Source organism: Drosophila montana, unplaced genomic scaffold (genome assembly GCF_035044405.1).
Source record: "Drosophila montana isolate Dmon_TW-CO22-7 unplaced genomic scaffold, ASM3504440v1 contig_3833_1, whole genome shotgun sequence".
Taxonomy (NCBI): Eukaryota; Metazoa; Arthropoda; class Insecta; order Diptera; family Drosophilidae; genus Drosophila; species Drosophila montana.
The window spans coordinates 615,018-635,231 of NW_026998704.1; the positions used below are offsets into that span (position 1 = coordinate 615,018).

Here is a 20,214-nt window from a genome sequence, read left to right on the forward strand (position 1 = left end):
AGCAACCCCCCCCTCCCCCCTCCCCCACACCCTCCCTTGAGCTTAGGTTAAGTTTGCGTGTCAAGCGTTGGCCTCCATCGGTCTGGTGGTTTAATCAAATGTGGCAAAGGCACAAGACATGTTAGCAGCTTGATTAGAATCGGGCGCCAGACGCACCCACCCAACCACCGCGACTGGCACCGCTGCAGATGACAAATCGACAACGGTTCCAGCTCCGGATTCCCACTCAGTTGCCCCCAACATGTCGTGCCGTGCGAGTGGCAGCAGCAACAGCTCCATCCGATGCCTGCGCTACACCAACGCCGGCGGCTATTACCAGGGCCGTTGGCTGCACGGCCAGCATCATGGCTATGGCATCAAGGCCACGGGACGCGGTCTCATCTACGAGGGGCAGTGGCATGCCGGCCAGCGACATGGCTATGGCACGCTGCGCCGCCTCGGTCCGAACGGACACGCCCAACGCCTCTATGTGGGCCAATGGTCGGCGGATGTGCGCTGCGGCGAGGGCAAACAGTATTACGAGGATGGCTCCGTCTACTACGGCCAGTGGTTGGGCAACGAGCGGCACGGACGCGGCATTCAGTGGCTGGCAGATGGCAGCATTTATGTGGGCGAGTGGCTAAAGGATGCCATGCACGGTCGTGGAGTGCTCTACTCAGGTGAGTTAGTCCAGAGCTTGAAGCGAGAAGCGTAGAGAGAAGCGAAATGTTGTTTAGCAGCAAGAATTATGAAGAAAGAAGTGAAGTACACTTTGCTTCCTCAACTCAAACCTGGAAAGGTTTAAAAGCGAGAAACGAAGCTAGGGAAAAAGATAATTTAGCAAGTCTATATAGATAGAAGTAATGCTAAAAGTAAGAAGAAGCGTTGCCTCCTCTTATGCCCTCTACTCTGCGAATGGGTAATAAAGAGTATTTTATAATTGTAAAAGGTAGAAGACATCTTTGACAACATATAGTATATATCTATATTTGATCAATAATCGAATCCATCTAATCTCGTCCATCTGTATGACCTTATGTCTGTCCATCCGTTTTTCCATATGATGTTTGGTATGAAAATATCTTAAATCTTACGTAGATCAAGTTTATTTCAAAATATTTATACGATAACTCTGCCCTATTACCCCAAATCCCTTATCGATTTTAAATAGAAAACATAAACTAAAATAAGTTTACTTCTTGAATACCAACCACATTTCGCTTTTAATCTAAGAATAATTACCGTTAGGTAATTCTCACTCAAAATAAAATCGCGAAGCGCAGAGAGAGGCGCAAACTGCATTCTTAAGCTTTTCGCTGCCTGCGATAAGCTAAGCTATGCCAATGCGAGCCATAATATATCACAGTCGAAACGAGAAGCGGCTAAGCCTTAAGACGACGCCAAATATTTCATCTCACTGCGCTTCTTCCTGCTTCTAATTCACGCGCTTCTCGCTTTTAAAAGAATGCGAAGCGCAGAGAGAGGCATGCTGCATTCTTACGCTTCTTGCTGCCTGCGATAAGCTAAGCCCATACATAGCAAGCGAACAGCGAGTGAGGTGAGAAGCCAGTTGCTTCTCTAACTTCTCTATAATATATGTGTCGCAGCAATTAACGGCCAAGCCATAACAAGACGCTAAATATTGCTTCTCACTGCGCTTCTTCCTGAACCTGGCCTTTGTTTTTCACAGCCAAAGGCAATCGCTATGTCGGCGAGTTCGCGGGCGGCTGCAAATCCGGCAGGGGCATCTATTATCACCAGCAAGAGGAGGGTCAGAGCGTGCAGCAGCACGGCCTTTGGAGCGATAACATGTGCCGAGCCTCGCTGCTGCCCATCAAGAGCTCCAAGCTGAATCTATGAGCGCAACATTTATTACTGAATAATACATAAAAAACACGAGTGCTATAAAATTAAAAACTGATATCAAAAAAATATCTGCGAGCGAATGAATCAATCTAAGCGTAATCAGTTCCTCTGGCGACGCCTGCTGCTCACCGAGTCCAACTTGGGCGTGGCTGTCGTCGTCGTCGTCGTTGCTGGCTGCTCTGCCGCATTCTGACGTCGGGTGCGCACACGTGTGCCAGTTGTCTTGGGCGTCGCCTCCACAGCCAGCGGATTGGGCGCTGTGGCTGTGCGTCTGAGGGGCGCCACAAGCGTCTCCGGCTGCCGCTGGGCGCGCGTTCGAGTGCTGCGCGTGGATAAAGTCGACATGGACTTGGCGGGCTGCAGCTGCACCGCGGCATCCGTTTCGTCGTCGCTCAAGTCTATGATCTCGATGAGCTGGCAGGCGTTCAGATCGAGGCGTTTATTGGACTTGGACTTGGCTGACTGTCGCTCCGGACTGCTGCCATTTTCGCTGGAGCTGCCGTTGCTGCTGCTGCTGCTGCTGCTACTGATTGGACGTACTTCCTCCGTGTAGATGGCAAACTTAGCTGGCTTTTTGCTAGTTGTGGCCACTTTGCTAATCGGCCTGGGCTGCTTCTCCTCCGGCGATAAGTTAAATGTGAGCGCACGTCGTGGATTCTGCGGCTTTCCCGGCGGCAACGGTTGCAGCTCCAACTGTGCCGTGCGAAGCTGCAGCAGCAGATTGTAGCGATAGTTGACATCGACGCGCTGCTGCAGTTGCTCGCTGCCGGCCAGCTTCAGTGCCGTTTCGGTCAGCTCAATGGCCTGCTGTTGCCGGCTCCTGGCACGCAAATAGTTGGCCTGGTAGATGTGCAGCACGAGCAGCATGTGGCCCAAAGCGTTGCCGCGTGCGGCATTCTGCCGCAGCCAGGCATTGGCCAGCGCATAGAAATCGTCCAGCTGCTCGTGCTCCCGATTCAGGAAGTAGAGACGCGCATGCAGGCAGCCCACCATGAAATAGATACACTGCAATTGCACGCTCGAGCGCAGCACCGGATGCGACTCCTGCATGTCCAGGGACACATAGCGCTGCAGCTTGGGTCTGGCACTGAGCAGCGGCAGTTCCTGTTGAAGCAGGCAGAGATTAGGAGTGAGAGATTTCTGAATGAGCAGCTACTTACCCGACGCGGCGACGACATGGTCAGCTGTTTTTGCTTTCGGATGGGCTCCACGCTGGCCCCGCCCTGCTCCAGCTGCATGGCAAACATTTTGCCCACCAGCTCGGTCATGTGCTTGGACTGCGCATCCATGGGCGCCGCCGTGGCTAGGCTGCCCTTGTTGCTGGTCAGCTCCAGCGCTGCCCGCGACTCGAGCAGCGGCTGCATGCACAGAAAGTGCTCGATGAGACGCAGCTTGGAGTGCGCCTTGTCCAGGCACTCCATGCGCAAGTTGGTCCACAGCCAGGAGATGAGCACCTCGACGGCACGTAGCACCAGCCCGCTCTGGAGCAGCACCTGCAGCAGGCTGTTGGAGAAATTGGGCCGTTCGCTCAGCCGATTCGCCGTGCACTCGGTCGTATCGCGCACCATGTCGCCCAGCAGCAGAATGAGCGCCCCATTGTCCATGGACGAGATGCTGGTGAAGCTGCGCACACTCTCCGCTAGCGTGTCCAGCTGTTGCAGCGCCGTGGGCAGACGCGCCAGGCTGCGGCAATGCCGCTGCTGATAGCACATGCGAAAGCGGACCGTTTGTATGGTCAGCTGGACAATGTCGCACTTGCCCGCCCGCTCCTCGAACTCCAGCCGCAGCCGCTCCGCGTGCAGCAGCAGCAGCTGCGCATGGCAAATGCAATCCCAGCGCGCATAGTAGAGCGCCAGGTGGCAGAGGCACAACAGCAGCGTTGTATGATGGCGCTTCAGCAGATGCGCCGCATGCAGCTGCGGCCAGAGCTCGTCCAGCAGCTGCTCCGCATGCGACACCTCCGACGGCAAGTCGAGCAGCGCGTGTTGTGTGTAGCGCGGCAAAAAGTGACTGAGCGCTCGCAGATAGTTGAATCTGTCGCCCAGCAGGCGGCAGATGCGCAGCAGCAGCAGCCAGGCATTATCCGCCTGCGGTGCATAGCCCATGGTGGACAGCGCCATGGCGGCGACAATGCCATCATCAATCAGCGCCTCCCAGTCGATGAGCGCCTCGTCACTGCTCAAAGGCTCGGCGTCAGCCTGTGCAGCGGGATGGGGAGAGATTGTAGTGAAAGTTAATGGATAGGTACTTCAAATTCTTGGCGGTTTCACCTATTTTCCACTCGTATTGGTGGATCAACCAATTCATTAATTTACAAGGAGTAAGGAGTAACATATAAAACATTGAGACTCCCAGCTTCAAGCCAGGTGAGTAGATTAATTTGAATTTGTCAATGACACCAATCGAATGTAAAGCTAAAACGTTTTTCACCTATTTTCCGAATCTATAACATTTTCGACTACTTTAGTTATATATATTCTCGATCTAGTATGGTCCGTTTGCTTGTCTAGTTGTCCATCTCTTCATATGAAGCTATAACGTTTTCACCTATTTTCCGATTGCCTGTGCGAAATTCCCATATTACCTAAAATACGTATAAATTGATTTTGTATTTTTTATAAGGCAGTGGCTATAACATTTTCGACAACAAAAGGAATATATATATATTCCTCGATCTAGTAAGGTCCGTTTGCTTGTCTGTTCGTCCGTCTTTCTATATGAATATGGTCGATCTCACAAATTCACACAGGTGAATTTATTTAGTGAATTTAGAGTTTAAAAATATTCAAAGTATGACTCGTTCTAATGGGCAGAAGAACTTCGAAACCTTTTTCTAGTTAGCCAGTCGAGATATTGTTTCACGGTTAGTGTTGGGTCTCACCTGTTTATAGAAGCTCTCGAAGGCGCCTATGGCTGTGGTGGCCAGTTCCACCAGCGGCATTTCGCTGCTTATGGTGAGGTCCAACAATTTGTACTTGACGAGCAGCTCCTCGAGCATCTTCTCTGTCATCTCCTTGATGGGTATTTTGGTCTTCTGCGCCTCGAGCGCCTCCAATAGCTTTGTGACGCTGGCATGGCCCAGGATTAGCTGCTGCAGCCGCGTCAGCTGCTGCTTGCGGCCCAAACGCTGCAGTCTCACGCGCAGCTCTTCGAACTGCTGCCCGGCCGGGCGCTTGTCCGTGCGCATTTGGCGCCCGAGCAGCACCATCTGATAGTCCGTCTGGCAATGCCGCAGCAAGGACTGCAGCAGCTGCGGCGTCTTTTTGTTGGCCAGCACTGCCAACATGTCCAGTTCGTAGAGCTGACGCTTCTCCGTTGCGCTCAGCGGATTGCACAGCGGGCTCTTCTCGCACAGCTCGAGCAGGCACTGCTCCGTGTCGTTCTTCGGGGTGCGATAGAAGACGCACAATTGCTGAAATTGCCGAGCCGGGCAGCTCAGGCTGGCTACGTAGGCGCCGTGAAGGCGAGCGGACAGCTCCGGATTGGAGCAGTGTGCGCTGGCCTTGAATATGCGACGTACTAGCTGGCGGGCGTAGGGCGGACTGAGCAGCGGGCGCAGCTCCTGCAGCGGCTTCAACAGCTGCTCCAATAGGCACATTTGTGTGGCTGTTGTGACCTTTTCCGCCATGTTGATCAGATTCCAGGCAAAGGTAACCAGCTCGTTGCTGTTGGGCGTCAAGCACTTGGTGACCTTGGCCACATCGATGGCATAGTGTATAATGCTGGCCAGGCACAGCTGTGGCGCCTGTGGGTTGTATATCAGGATTAGTTATATTTCTCATTATATTTAAGGTTTATTTACCTTGGGCAGCGTCGCTTGGGCCGTGGGCTGCCAGCTGCTGTAGGCAATGGTCGCACAGCAGCCCAGCGTAAAGACGCAATGTTTGCGCACGCTCAGGCAGCTGGCATCGTTGCTGCTGCAGCTGGCCGCGAGTGGACTGCTGCTGCTGCTGCTAATCTTCATGACCATGCTGATGAGGCACTGCAGCAGCTCGAAGTGTGCGGCATACGCCTCGGCGCTGTCCTGGCCGCCGAAGCACTGCCAGAAGCGATCGAAGGAGGGCACCTTGTTGTCAATTTGATGCAGATGCTTCTGCACGCGCACCAGCACAAACAGAAAATCGATGTACCACTGTTCCTGGGCATGCGGCACGCCCTTGTGCTCAAAGAAGTGCACGAATTTCTTGGCCAGATCGATGTACGAGCGCTTCAAGTCCGCCGACTGCGTGTTCAACAGCTTGAGGTAATAGTAGAGCAATTGCAGGACATAGTTTTGGGCCGATTGATTTTTGTACAGCTCGCGGCAGCTATGCAGCAGCTGTAGGGAGCAAGGCGTCTGCGCCTGCGCCTCCGGCTGCTGCAGCTGTTGCTGCCACACGTTGTCGTCCAGCTGCAGCAGGGCCAGCACAGCGCTCAGATATTCCGGAAACTGGGCATTCAGCTGGTCCGTGGTGCCGCCATTGCAGGCAATTAGCTTGAAGAGCGGCTCCCACAGCCTGTTCATAGAGGCCAGCGGCAAGCTGGCCAGGATCTTGAGATAACCGATGCTGCGCTTGCCCAGCAACTGATTTAGTTCGCCCATCAACTCGCTGTAGCCTTCGTTTTGCTCTGCCTTCAGCTGTAGCATCTTCTGCAACAGCTTGCCCAGGGCCTGCAGTGCCTGGCAGAGCTGCGGCTTGGCCTCAGACGCCGCCAATTGCTTGCCCATCTGGTGGCCAAAATAATACAAATGCTTGATATGTATGGCAATATAATATTTGTATTCAGACTTGTTTTGCATTTGGCAGGGTTGAGCGCTGATCAGCGCATAGAATCTTTGGCATTGTTTAATCGTTTGCTGGCGGGTAAATGGAGTAATTAGATGAACTGTCTTAATCCTCTCAAGAAATGCCGTTTGACTTACCTCGCGGCAGAGCGCATGATGTATATATTGCAGGCTCATCAAATGATTGGCCCAGTAGTCGGGCTGTGGCAGATGGGGCGCCACATGTGGCAGCATGCTGGCCGCAATGTCGCAATAGATGTCCGCATGCTGATGGAAATTCTCCTGCAGGGCACAGCACAAATGCCGCAGTATATTTAATTCGTATTTAAGCGCATGCAAAGCGACGCTCGTCGTCCCGCCATTTCTGATGCGTTCGAATTGCACTTGTATCAACTTTGCAGCGTTCTTCGCCTCAGTCCGCGAGCCGCGCAGCTGTTCCTTCACATCACCGAGCGGCATTTTCACTTAGAAAATAATGTTTTATAATGCAATTTAGTTAAAGTCGTTGGTCAATATTTTTCTCTTTGCTGCTTGCTTGTTGGAATTTGTATATGTCGCCGATAAATTTCGGTTTGGTTATCGATAGCAGCTCTGCTGCTGCGCATTTGTTGTCAGTGTTGAGCAATCTGCTACACAGCACTCCACGGCAACACTGAACTCTAACAAAGCGCGCGCGTATTTGAACGAGAAAAAAGCGCAGCATAATAAGTCAATTGTGGACACCGCGACAAAAACGTGCAAAATGGCAGAGCAAAGGTCACGCCCGCTAAATTGAATCGGCAGAGCATTGCATAGGTTTTAATTTATGGGCCACAGCGCGGAAAATGCACATGCGAATGGCCAACAAGTGTGATTTATGCAGCACTTTGTTGGCCAAAATAGTAACAGCTATGCGCATATTCACACTTTCGGCCCCGGCAGCAAGTGTAACACACACGCAGACAACATGCGGCTTACCTTATTTGGCAAACATATCGCTGTAATAAATATATTTGACTTTAAGGGGGAGGGCGAGGGCAGAAGCGGCGACACGTTCAACTCTGAAATTCTCCAAAGTCGAAAGTCACGTTTAAACGTTTTCGCTAAAAGTTTCACACACAGTCCAGGGACTCTTGATGATTGATGAGCCACACACAGATACACACACACACACACACGCAGCCAGACACGTGTGCTTGTGTGTAGAACATGTATATGGTCATTAGTGTGGCATTGTGTTTATCTTCCAGTTACTTTTACACACACTCACACACACACAATTGTTGATAATTTGGGCATGGTTTTAGCTTAATTAAGATGAAGTAAACACAGGAGACAGCACAGTCCACAGACGCTCGGTTAAAGCATCAATTGCAGCTCTCATCTGACAGCTGAGCACTTGACATACATTTATTACCATAAATACCCTTTCCCAACTGAAAAGTTAGCAGAATGGGGTACAATAAATGTGCTTAAGTGTATTTAACAAGCGACGCAAACCTTTTAAGAACGCATTAAGTGTACATAATCGTGATATGCATAGCTCAAATGTCTTTAATGAAGCTTTATTTCTGCTTGTTTGTCAAATGCTCTTCTATGAGATTTTTATAATCTCGAGTATTGCTAACACGAAAGCTTAGGAAAGTGTTCTTTACACATTCCCTTTGACTTTTTCTCACTCGCGCTCTCTCTGTCTCTCTCACACGCGGGCTTTCTCTCTCTCTTTCACTTCATTACTCTCCCCCTCCTACGCGCTGCATCATTTCTTACATTCCGTTACCTTTCTATGCGATTTTCATAAATTTAAGGCTTTCAGATGTTCATGATGTTTTTTGATATTTGAAAAGTTGTCTTTTAATAACAAAGTAAGAAGTCTTTCCGCTGCTGAAAACAGAGTATCAATTAGTCCGGCACCCAGTTATTATTATTTCTATTAATATTATCAATAGTTTTCTTATTGAGCTATGATATGCCGTATTCTCAACTATTTGGCTTAGAATTTATGGCAAGTCATCTCGATTTAGCAAGTTTATTTAACTCAAAGCTGAAAAACCAAATATCTGTATGTCTCCCCGCCTCCTGCTCGCTCTCTAGCCGAGAGTTCTCCAGGTCCAGTTCTTTGGTTTTACTTGAGTTTATTTGCTTGGGCAAATATTTGGACAAGATTTATGGCCTGTGGTCAGGCGCTGTTTGTTTTGATTTACTCACATTTTACTGATATATTTCTCCCATTTTTTTTTTGTTGAGGCGACTTTAGATATGGAAAATGTGCAACTTCATTGGAAAATAGAAGTCGCAGTCCGAGTCCGAGTCAGAGTCGCACTGTCATTCAACTGTCAATATTTGTTCAAATCGAATGCTGTTTACAGAACATACCAAAAATTCCGCAGCTCCCCAGGCACATAGACAAAGCTGCAAAATTGGGGCCGTTGCCAAAATCAACAATAACCAAATAAATCCCCGAATGCATTCACATTTTCGCGATGAGTATGTGTGTGTGTGTGTGTGTGGGCGTATTTGAATTGTATTTTAATTATGTGCAAACAGGCCGACAGATAGACGGACGGACAGACGGACGGACGGACAAATTGTGAACAATTTTCCTGGCAGTTCATTAAAATGTGGGCTTTGTGCATAAATTTATGCAATTTTCCAACGGGGCCCTGTAATTAAATTAGGCGCTTCGCTAATTTAAATAGATCTAATTTGTCTGCTGTCGCAGTACCTGTTCCTGTGCCTGTTCCTGTACATTTTGGCTGTTGTTTAAGGCTCGAGCATCCGCTGCGTAGCTGTGACAGGCAACAAGGATTTATTGGCTTTTGCCTTGGCCCAGCAATTGCCTAACAAGTGCTAAACTCCACTTAATTAATTTCGCAGCCCCAGTGAAAAGCTGTCAGGCAACGAAATACACGCGCACGCAAAAGAAAATGCAAAGGAAAAGCAGTTGAAGTAAGTTCGGGCTGAACAAGGGAAAATTAAACCAAGGATACGTCACACACGGAAACGACTTTTCCATGGGCAAAAGTATATAGAATTTAATTAAGTATGCGCTTGACATGGAGAGAAGTCCATGTTGGAGAAGTCTTTCTTTAGAGACTATGAGCGTCTTTCTGGGAAATCTTGCATTTAAGAATCAAATATCCTATATTGACATAGGTCGAAATTTCCCACCGCCATAACTCGGTCAAAACTCAACCGATTTTCATAAGGTTTGGCTTTTTGTTCATCGTTTGACCTCTAAATAAATCGGGCATCTAAATCTGGAAACATTATTTTTGGTGTAAATTCATTTCAAAACGGTACCCTCAAATATCCTATATAGACATAGGTCGAAATTTCCCACCCCTATAACTCGGTCAAAACTCAACCGATTTTCATGAGGTTTGGCTTTTTGCTCATGGTTTGACCTCTAAATCAATCGGTCATCTAAATCTGGAAACATTATTTTTGGTCAAAATTCATGTGAAAATGGTACCCTGAAATATCTTATATAGACATGGGTCGAAATTTCCAACCAGCATAAATCGGTCAAATCTCATCCGATTTCCACGAGGTTTGGCTCTTTGTTCATGATTTGGCCTCTTGATCAATTTGGCATCTGGTAATTTATACCAAGCTGAAAAATTTTGAAAACAAAAACACAGAAAATGCTTTTTAAAACAAGATTTCTACTTGATAATCACTAAGAATTTCTTTTGAAAAAATCGATGCCATTAAATATTCCTGCCCTTGTTTCGTTCCAAGAAATATTGATGTACATCAATTTTGAAACTGTTTGTAAGTATTTTCTCATTTGAAGGTGTTTAAGATCTGATCTATTTGTCTAGCTCAAATTGAGTCTGTATTTTTCCCCCTTTTATGCCTGACAGCAGCTGTTGGGCGTCTTCTCTGACAGCTTTCAATTTTTCGCTACTTTTGCGTTGGCTTGACATGAACTTGACCAATGCTACACCCCCTCCACCCCCCTTCCTTGCTACCCCTTTCTTAATTCCCCAGCAAGCTGTCAACTCTTTTGGGGACTGTCAGACGCCAGTTTGCAGTCGAAATCTCAGTTTGGCTCCCCCTCTAAAAATCGACTGCGTCCTCGCGACATGTGCGCAAAATTCACGCTTGAAAAGCATGTGGAAAATGCTGTCGCTTGTGCATTTTTCTTTTTATTTCATCTTTTTTTTGTTTTTTTGGCTGGCGCGCTGAGGGAGAGGCAAAGCCAACATTAATTTATGTGCTGCATGCCTGAGCGCCAGTTGCAAGTGCGGATGCAATTTCGAAGCGGGAAGGGGGTCGCTTAACGAGTCCATTAAAGCCAACACTGGGTCGAGTCTGTGCGGTAGGGACTACCCCTACTTGCCACTTGCCTCATGCCTCATGCCACTTGCCGCATGCGACTCATCCCGCGGTATCTTGGTGGCATTTAATTAAAATAGTTTGACTAACGCTCACTTTGCTGACTAAGTTGTTTTTATGGCCAGTGTTAACGGTGCCGAATGCATTCATAAAAAACTTTTTCGAGTGTCAGAATTATGTTGAGCTCAAGCTCTTTTGTTTTCGATACACTTGCCAAACGGGTATTATGATTCGAGTATGAAGTGTGTAATGCTTGAAAGTCGAACATTTCTTATATTCTTGAGCAACTTGGGAACTAGAAAGTGGAAGATGTAGTTGCTCAGGATTAACCCTCCTGAGGCTTCTGATTGAAGCCCGAATCATAAATATTTTTAAACTTTTTTAATAAAATTAGTATTTAGATTGTACGCTGTTTTGATAAGAATGGGGTAAGTGCTTCTATGGAAAAACATCCAATACAGAGTATCTAATCTTCGACCACTTCTCGGTCAACTGGTCTGGCTTGTTGTATGCTTTTATTTGGCTCATTCTTGGCGCGTCATGGGTGGGGTCTTAATGACCTTACATAACCGTCGAAATAACCCCGCCCCGTGGCCACATTCACATCTCGAACTCGAACTCAAACTCGAGAGTCAGTGAGTCATTTAGTGGCCACTTGGAAGCTGCTGCCACAAAATGTGAGCTGATTATCGCCGCAAACAAAATGTCAATGGCCAAAACTTAAACCATTTTGGCCATGGTAAGACGAGGCAGCAGCTATTTATATTTATATTTATAATTATATACGTTTATTTATTTATATTTATGGTAAGATTTATATATATATAGATATTTATATTTATAGCTATATATTTTTATTTATTTTTATTTATTTATATCTATTTATTTATATTGATTTATTTATATTTATTTATTTATATTTATTTATTTATTTTTATTTATTATTTATATTTATGGTAAGACGAGGCAGCAGCTATATTTATATTTATTTATTTATATTTATGGTAAGACGAGGCAGCAGCTATTCATATTTATTTATTTATATTTATGGTAAGACGAGGCAGCAGCTATTTATATTTATATTTATATATTTTTATTTATTTTTATTTATTTATATTTATTTATATTTATTTATATTTATTTATTTATATTTATTTATTTATATTTATTTATTAATATTTAGTTAATTTTATTTATTATTTATATTTATGGTAAGACGAGGCAGCAGCTATATTTATATTCATATTTATTTATATTTATTTATTTAATTAATTTATGCAGATCAGTTGGGGATCCGCTTCCTGTTTCTTCTGGCCACTTTCGTGCCGCTTTCCAATTGCATTTAAAACCAATTATCAAATCATGTCGCTGCTGGCTGACAAACTCATTTATTTAGCTTACAACGCTCAAAACTGCCAGACATGGGGCATGCCCACATTGCAGCACACACACAACACACACACACAGTCTACACACTAATCAAGTCCAAGTGCAAGTCAAGTCCCAATTTTGCTTTCGTTTTTCAACCACAACTGAGATATTATAAGTATATTTTTTTTCTCTGGTAAACTGAGAGATCCACACAAGCTGTCAAACTGTCGCCAGGGCCTGAAATTGTCATTATTCAGTGTCAGTAGAAATAGTTGAGGTTGATTTGAAGTTGGGGGCGGGGTGATGGGGGGGTTTCCAACTAATTTTAATGTGTGAAAATTAACTTTTTTGGGCATGTCTTTAGTTTTTCCATGAGAGATTGGCTCGACCTGAGCTGCCTACCAATTAGCTGGCTTATATGCTTTATAGCCATGAGAACCTGTCGAGTGTTAATTAAATAACAAATGCGCTCTACCCTAGGCGGGCATTGCCAATAACTAGGCATTTTAACTGTTTGTATACCCTGTAGCTATATAAAATTGAGGGAGAGAATAGCAAGAATACATATTATTCAAAGTTGCCGAAGTTTAAATACCCTTACATAACAGATTTGCGTTGTATATTTTTATACCCTGAACCCATGGAAAATGGGTAAAAATGTACGTCCGTCCGTCTGTCCGTCCATCTGTCCGTATGTATAAATGCAAGGATCTCAGAACCTTTAAAAGCTAGAGACTTGAAATTTTAGCTGTAGGTCCTCCTAGTGCCCACGCAGATCGAGTTTGTTTCCGATATTCGATATCGAAATCTTGTTTTTTGAGCAATTATAATAAATAATAAGAGCTGAAATCACCAAACTTGACATGTAGCTTCTAGAATAGTATATATATATCAAGTATCTTTCATTATATACCTATCGCCTGTTGGAAAAAGAGGGTTCAGGGTATCCCCTAGAACCTCTTACTTGTTAATCTTCGCCATGCTACGACTCGGAAGAAGTCTTAATATTGGGAAGATATGGAACGTCTTAATAGCTCAGTTTACTTGATATCTCAAACAGAAAAAACTGTTTATTTAAGAAGGCAATTATTGATCGTTAGCTCTAATGGTCATTATCTATTTATTATAGCACCTCGATCTATGCTGCAACCTCATAACACCTGTCCACACACCTGTCTGCAACAAATGCGAAGTTCCATCAGTTAAAAAACTAGTTTGCTTTGGATCAGACAAACGCACAGACATATGGCTATATAAACACAGAGTTAATGCTTCTCAAGAATATATATACTTTATGAACCCAAAGGTTTGTGCTATGTAACCTTTATCTGCCAGGTAACTTGAGCTGTCGAGTCGTTGTATCCTCTGTCCGTCTGTTTGTCCGGCTTACAGGGTATCTCTTGCTGCTTACTCGTTTTTATTTCGCGCCAATGCAACTGAAATACAATCGGCATAAATCATGTGGCAAGCGCCACAAAATACACGGCGACATATTAAATTTACAAGCTGATTTTGATTTATGCGCGTAATGCATATAAATATGTATTTATTGTTGTTGTTCTTGTTGTTGTTGCTGTTGTATCTGTTGTTGTTGCTGTCAAGTCGTCTCGACGCTAACTCAATTTAACTCGCGTCGTAGTTGTTTCTTGCCCCTCTCTTGTGTCCGCTTCCCTTCTCTCTTTCTCTCTCTCCTTTTCTTTTTGTCCTCTGCGAGCTTTCCGTCTTTGTCTCATTTTCGCTTTGCCCACGCAATTTGCGGTGCGCGCCGCCGTCAATTGCAATTAAGGCCCCAAAAACCTGTCATACCCTAACATAGAGTATCTTGATATAGCGAAGGCAGTGTGTGAAGCATCTTTATAGAGAGTAATATAGATGTATATCCCAAATGAGATCTTTGAGTTAAATTGATGATGCCGAATGAGATCTTTGAGTTGAATTGATGAAGTTAAGATAAGTATTAATATAGAGGCAATACATTCGACATTATCGATTGAATCATGGATATGGTAAATCGTAGTACATTTTTTTATTGGCCTAATCTTTTTTCCCTGAATTATTAATCCGATTTTTATTATTGTTATTATTATTATTATTATTATAATTATTATTATTATTATTATTATTATGACTGCTTCTTTTATTATTAATATTATTATTATTATTATTATTATAATTATTATTATTATTATTATTATTATGACTGCTTCTTTTATTATTAATATTATTATTATTATTATTATTATTATTATTATTATTATTATTATTATTATTATTATTATCTATTATTATTATTATTATTATTATCATTATCATTATCATTATCATTATCATTATCATTATCATTATCATTATCATTATCATTATCATTATCATTATCATTATCATTATCATTATCATTATCATTTTCATTATCATTATCATTATCATTATCATTATCATTATCATTATCATTATCATTATCATTATCATTATCATTATCATTATCATTATCATTATCATTATCATTATCATTATCATTATCATTATCATTATCATTATCATTATCATTATCATTATCATTATCATTATTATTATTATTATTATTATTATTATTACTATTATTATTATTACTATTATTATTGTCATAATTTTATTAAGTTTTTTATTAATTTTTATTAATGAACAATTTTAGCGACTTATAATAACTTTTAAAAAGCACAGGCTACTAAAACATCCGTCTACGTTTCTCCTTGTTCGGTCACTTGCATTGCTTGTTAGTTTAGATACCTTCAAGCAGAAGCTGCAATCCTTAAAATGAAAATTGTCAACAGTTCGCTCTCGCAGAATAAACTCGCACATTTTTGAAGTGCAACGTAATCCGTCTAATATCTGTATATTCCATGGCATCGGATTCAAATGAGACTCTATAACAAGTTAAAAACTGAAAGTTCTTATAATTATCCATGAGAAGTGCTGTTTGTGCATTCGCGTAGAACTTCTTCGAGTGCTCGGTACTTGTGCGGTTGGTGGGCGTTAAAAAACGGGCTGTAGATACTTTCTATGCCGTTGCCTGTCAGTGCAAATGACAAACAGACAGACAGAGCGACAGACGGGCAGAGAGACAACGACAGCTCCATTAATTAAAACAAAAATTAGTGGTTTTGTATTGCGCAGGGCGGGCATTGAGGATGAGGATGAGGAGGTTGGGCAGGAGGCAGCGCCATTCCGGGAAGCCCATTCAAAATGCTGCAATTAGCGGCGAGCGTGTAAATCTTTTAGCTGGCAATTTGATAAGTCCACATAACTTGACCCACTTTCGGGCACGCTGATGAAGTCCGCCTCTCCAGCTGCCATCTGCAGCTCCGACACGGTCTCGCGTTCTGGCCAAAAAAAAATAAATCCATTTTTTAAGCGTACTTTCCTTTCCCTTTGCCACCTTTTCTGGTCAATTTTTGTAAATGTCTGGTCATTTAATTTTAAATTAATCATTCAACTTGTAAGTTAATCTTAAAGTCAAATTCAAGCTTAAATGCAGGTTAACTGTGTCTAACTTTAAATAAAATATGCAACTGTAAATGAGACTCCTGCGTAGAATTGTTGTGAATTGCTTTGCTCCGAGCATATTATTTCCATAACTCTCGACCACAATTTGCCCGCTGGGGCCCTTAACTCGTTCATAGGGTGGGGCAGGGTTGGCAATCAAACAAGTTGCGACCGCAACAGTCAGCGGAAAATTAAAAAAATATACACACATATATAAAGCGTTACACTTTTTATGCATATGAAAAAAGCACACTAAAAGTCAAAAGGGCATATGTAAATAAATGAATGCACAGTTGACAGTTGGAATTAATTGAATCGGTTAACATATTGCTTGGCCAGCGTCGCGACATTGCCAATTTGTTGTTGTTAAATCAATTTGTATAGCAAACATGCAGGGCAGCGCAAAATAAATCAATTAACAATTTAAATCAATTCAATTTAAAGCTTAAGCAATGCATAAAACGATTTAATTTGTTACGTCAATTCAAATTGTACACAGTTGGCGCCAGACAGTGTTGCAAAATGCAACTTCAACGGAGAGCGAGAGAACGAGCGCGAGAGCTGCAAAGAAGTGGCTTAAACTGTTTGGGACATAGTCAGTACTTCAATTGAATTGTGAGCTCGGTTTAACTTTAACTAATTTAATGTCTTAATTTAATTTTTATACATAATTACGCTATACTCACAAATAAGCATAATTATACAGTCAGTTAAATAGTTTTTAAATTGGTTTTCATGTTCTGCTGATGAGTATCGATATGCGTATCGATACCCGCTCTCACTCGACGCATGAAAATACGAGCGTGCACGTATTGCGCTCTCACTTGCTCTCCACTCATGCTCACACAATTCCAACTCCTGCTATTGCGCTTCTCTCGTCAGTTTCTATTTAATTTTCGTCGCGTAAGGTTGGCTGCACGCGTCAACTGTGTGAAGTGCATGGAATTGTTGTGTAAAAAACGCGCTTAAGTTGAAACAAAATTTAATGTAGTGCACATTAATAATATAATATAAATAATAGCATGTATTTGGCTGTAGCAAGTGCGATTGTTTTAATTCACAAATCGAGTGCAAAGCATGAATTGAGAAAAAATAAAATTCGCAACGCTAGCCTGCGGCCAGACGACGCAAACGTTAGTTAGAGCGAGACAACAATACTGTCTGCGCAATTTGTTGATGCCGTTTTTGTTGTTGCCTGGCGCCTATTCCCATATGTAGTTATTGTTGTTGTTGTTGCTGGATGTGCGAGTGTTTTGTTTGGGAAAGAACCAAAAAAAGTGCACAGCCAAAAAGATAAAAACGAATAAATTGAATTTGTTATTGTTGCAGCCGGCAAAACAAACACACGAATTGCAGCAGCGCAAAGTTGAATGAATAAAACGAAAGCGAAAAACGACACCAAGCCACAAAATTCGGCGAATACACAATAAAAGTAGAGGAAGCGCATAATAATAAGAATAATAAGTGTGTGTAGAAGGAATGCGTAGAATTTGTAGAATGTTTGTGCAAAAGTGACAACGAAAAGGAAACCAAAAGTAAACGAAAACGAAACCAAAGCCAAAAGTTAAAATGCAGCAGAATAAAAACAAAAACTAAACGGAACAAAAACCGTTACCATTCAATTTAAAGCAATAATCTACGCAACAAAAAGTCAAAGAAACGGTTTCAATTCAAATGTCAACAAAAATGGCCAAAACAAACGGATTTAACTGGATGTGGCTGTGGATTTGGTTCGGATTCCCTCTGCTGCTGCTGCTGCTGCAGCTGGCAACAGTTTCGCAAGCGAGTCAAGGTAAGCGAATCGATTACGAATACGGACTTATCTTAAATGTACAGTTGGCCCTAACCTTATCACCAGACCCAGGTGACAGATTGTCTGGTTGGCCGACGTGCAAATGAGCAGGTTTTTTTTTTGTGCGAAACTAATATTTGCCGAATTAGTTGATTTAATGTCAATAGAAGATAAGCCCCACCTTTGACCATATTCACCCTTTTGATTATTACGTTTCTCATATCGGCCTTTGCCTCATGCCCGAAAAACTGACGCAAATCGGGAACTTTTTGCAATCACGAATCACACGATTTTTAACCATATGCTAGTCATACATTATCGAGCTGTTCGCAATAATTAAAGTGATGTAGAGCACTCTATAGATAAGACAAGGACGTTGCAAATTACAGTAGTTGCTCGATAATTGAAACTGAGCCCAGAGTAAATTACAAGTTATAAGAGCTTAATATAGTACAGCTCGAGCAATTTAGAATTCTTGATAAACTAAAATAACAGATGAATAGAATAATTGTTACCAATTCGGAGTATTCGGAGATCCATTTCGGAGTATTTTCGAAAACAAACTATGGATATAGATAGGTGCCTACAACAGAGGGGTATTAATATACGACCCGCTCCTAAAAGGAGACATTTGTTGATTATATAAGGAAAATCAACTTTCGGAACAAGCACTTTACCTAGTTATCTGCATTTATTATCTTCTTTTTGGCCTTCGAGCATATTTTTTTAATGAGTTCCGTTCGAGTCATTCGTGTATTTGCGACGCTCGTTCGATACAAATTTGTGTGTGTGTTAGCCAAGAATTGGCAAAATGTTTAAATATGTGTCTCATTTTTATTTACACGCCATCGACTTGAAACGCTTCAGTTTCGATAAACGCGTAGAATACGCGACTTTTAAATACTCTATAGCAAGTTTTTTAAGATATTCTTAGATAAACGAGTCGCATAAGTCTTTTTACTGGGCAAACATAGTTAAATGTGATATGCACGCACTCAAAAACAAAAGAACCCGACTTGTGAATATCCTATACCAAGTTTTCCAGATAAACAGTTCGAATATGTCTTCTTGTAGGGCAAAAAAGTTGCCTCTCATATACACATAGTAAAAAACAAAAAAAAAAACTCGACTTTGCCAATACCCTATACCAAGTATTTGAGCTGTAGCTCTTTGAAATTCTTAGAAAAATTAGTCGAATAAGTCTTTTTACAGCGCTAACATAGGTAAATGTGATATACACGCTTTTTAAAACAATAGAACTTGACTTGTGGATACCCTATGCAACACATTCTTAATTTAGCTCCTGTAAACACTCAGCGCAATAAGTCGACACTAGAGTCTACAATCTTGTACAGGGCATAAATACCTGAATACGACGCTTAAACAAAATGAATTCCCATAAACAACAAGTGTCTTCTAAAGGCACAGGTAGGCAGAAACAGGTCAAATATCCGCGCTGTTGTCAGGTGAAACGCATTAACTGATTAATTTTCCACAGGCAAGAGCTCGAGTAATTCAATTTCAGTTCGGTATCTGGAAATATACATCAGCTCCTCAAATCCACACAAAATGCGCAAATAATGCAAACAAATTAAATGCCCTTCTACCAATTCGAGGGGATATAAAAATGCCGTCAACCCCCTTAAACAATGCGCAGCTTAAGCTCGTGGGGCGCCTGGAATTTATCACTGCCAGCCCAAAAGACGAACATCCCCGAAAAGTGGAAAAAGTCAGGGTCTTGTCTAAACAAGCAAAAAAATGATAAGCTGTTCCCGTTGCTGGCGTGTGCTTTATCAAACAACTTTCGGCTAAAATACATATGCAAATTGCGTGTTACGGGATGTCAGTATTTGGGTCAAACTCCGAACCCGGGGGTTAAGCTTTGTCCAGAAATGAAAAACTAACTAAGAGGGCGATTTAACCAAAAGAGAAATTTATCAAAGCTAAAACCAGACATTGACTTATAATGCCATATTTTTCAATTCTAACGAGGACAACAGAAAAGGACAGTTCACACAAAACTAGTCTTTCATGAGCTAGAATTAGATTAAACAAACAACATTAATTTACAGTTGGTTTACTTATAAAATTAGTCGAGAAGAGCTCAAAACAAGCTGTTAGAATATCGTTCATTTAAAGCTAAATAAAAGTTTAAAAGTTGACGTCTCGACTTGAACTAAACTTTCAAAAGTTTGAGTTCAATTTGAAAGATTGTTTTATATTCAATTTTAGTGCAGATAAGTTAGCAGAAAATTTTCATAAATTAAATTAAAAATTGTGGGTCGAAAAAATTTTAAAAATAAAGAAAAAATTCTAAAATATTATTATATAAAATAAAATCAAGTACAGATTCAACCTCGAATCTGCAGATCTGTAGACTTTCAGAAATTGTATTCAAAGTAAATGCAACATTTACGCCTAGTTTGTAGCAGTGTATTACAAAACGAAAAGGACACAGCATTAAGGCTCCTCTAAACATAACTTTGACACGCATTCCTGGGCAGGCTTTGTAAGCCAGCGCCAATTGTTGGGCACAGGTTGGCTTTAATAATACAAAATACGCTGGCTCAAAGCGTTGAATAAACACACTCAAACA

General features: G+C 42.4%; 3 protein-coding genes across 9 annotated transcripts in view; 2 read left to right on the top strand and 1 right to left on the bottom strand.

The window, feature by feature from the left end:
• The first annotated feature begins 15 nt into the window (after nt 1-15).
• Nucleotides 16-1,929, top strand: LOC135437629 (MORN repeat-containing protein 3). The gene is made up of 2 exons (XM_064695622.1): nt 16-659; nt 1,670-1,929. The coding sequence occupies exons 1-2, from the start codon at nt 242-244 to the stop codon at nt 1,837-1,839; spliced, it is 588 nt and encodes a 195-aa protein (XP_064551692.1). The 5' UTR covers nt 16-241; the 3' UTR covers nt 1,840-1,929.
• On the bottom strand, nt 1,835-7,167 carry thr (three rows). Its single transcript, XM_064695619.1, has 5 exons — nt 6,749-7,167; nt 5,648-6,682; nt 4,727-5,590; nt 3,006-4,043; nt 1,835-2,949 (listed from the first exon to the last, which is right to left on the bottom strand). The coding sequence occupies exons 1-5, from the start codon at nt 7,067-7,069 to the stop codon at nt 1,945-1,947; spliced, it is 4,263 nt and encodes a 1,420-aa protein (XP_064551689.1). The 5' UTR covers nt 7,070-7,167; the 3' UTR covers nt 1,835-1,944.
• Nucleotides 7,168-16,748: 9,581 nt separating this feature from the next.
• The window catches only part of fra (frazzled), a 50,245-nt gene continuing 46,779 nt past the window's right edge, over nt 16,749-20,214 (top strand). For 3 of the 7 annotated variants that reach the window (XM_064695675.1, XM_064695679.1, XM_064695680.1), the window contains exon 1: nt 16,749-17,618. In XM_064695675.1, the coding sequence (XP_064551745.1) occupies nt 17,501-17,618 (118 nt within the window). In that variant the 5' untranslated portion in view covers nt 16,749-17,500. The remainder of the gene's footprint in view (nt 17,619-20,214) is intronic. The other 4 variants (XM_064695677.1, XM_064695678.1, XM_064695681.1 and 1 more) reach the window with 2 other exon arrangements.

Coding starts and splice junctions, on each gene's coding strand:
- LOC135437629 (XM_064695622.1), top strand. CDS start 242: ATGTCGTGCCGTGCGAGTGGCAGCAGCAACAGCTCCATCCGATGCCTG. Junction 660..1,669: donor TCGTGGAGTGCTCTACTCAG/GTGAGTTAGTCC, acceptor TGTTTTTCACAG/CCAAAGGCAATCGCTATGTC.
- thr (XM_064695619.1), bottom strand. CDS start 7,069: ATGCCGCTCGGTGATGTGAAGGAACAGCTGCGCGGCTCGCGGACTGAG. Junction 6,683..6,748: donor ATCATGCGCTCTGCCGCGAG/GTAAGTCAAACG, acceptor TTTACCCGCCAG/CAAACGATTAAACAATGCCA. Junction 4,044..4,726: donor TCGAGAGCTTCTATAAACAG/GTGAGACCCAAC, acceptor CCCGCTGCACAG/GCTGACGCCGAGCCTTTGAG.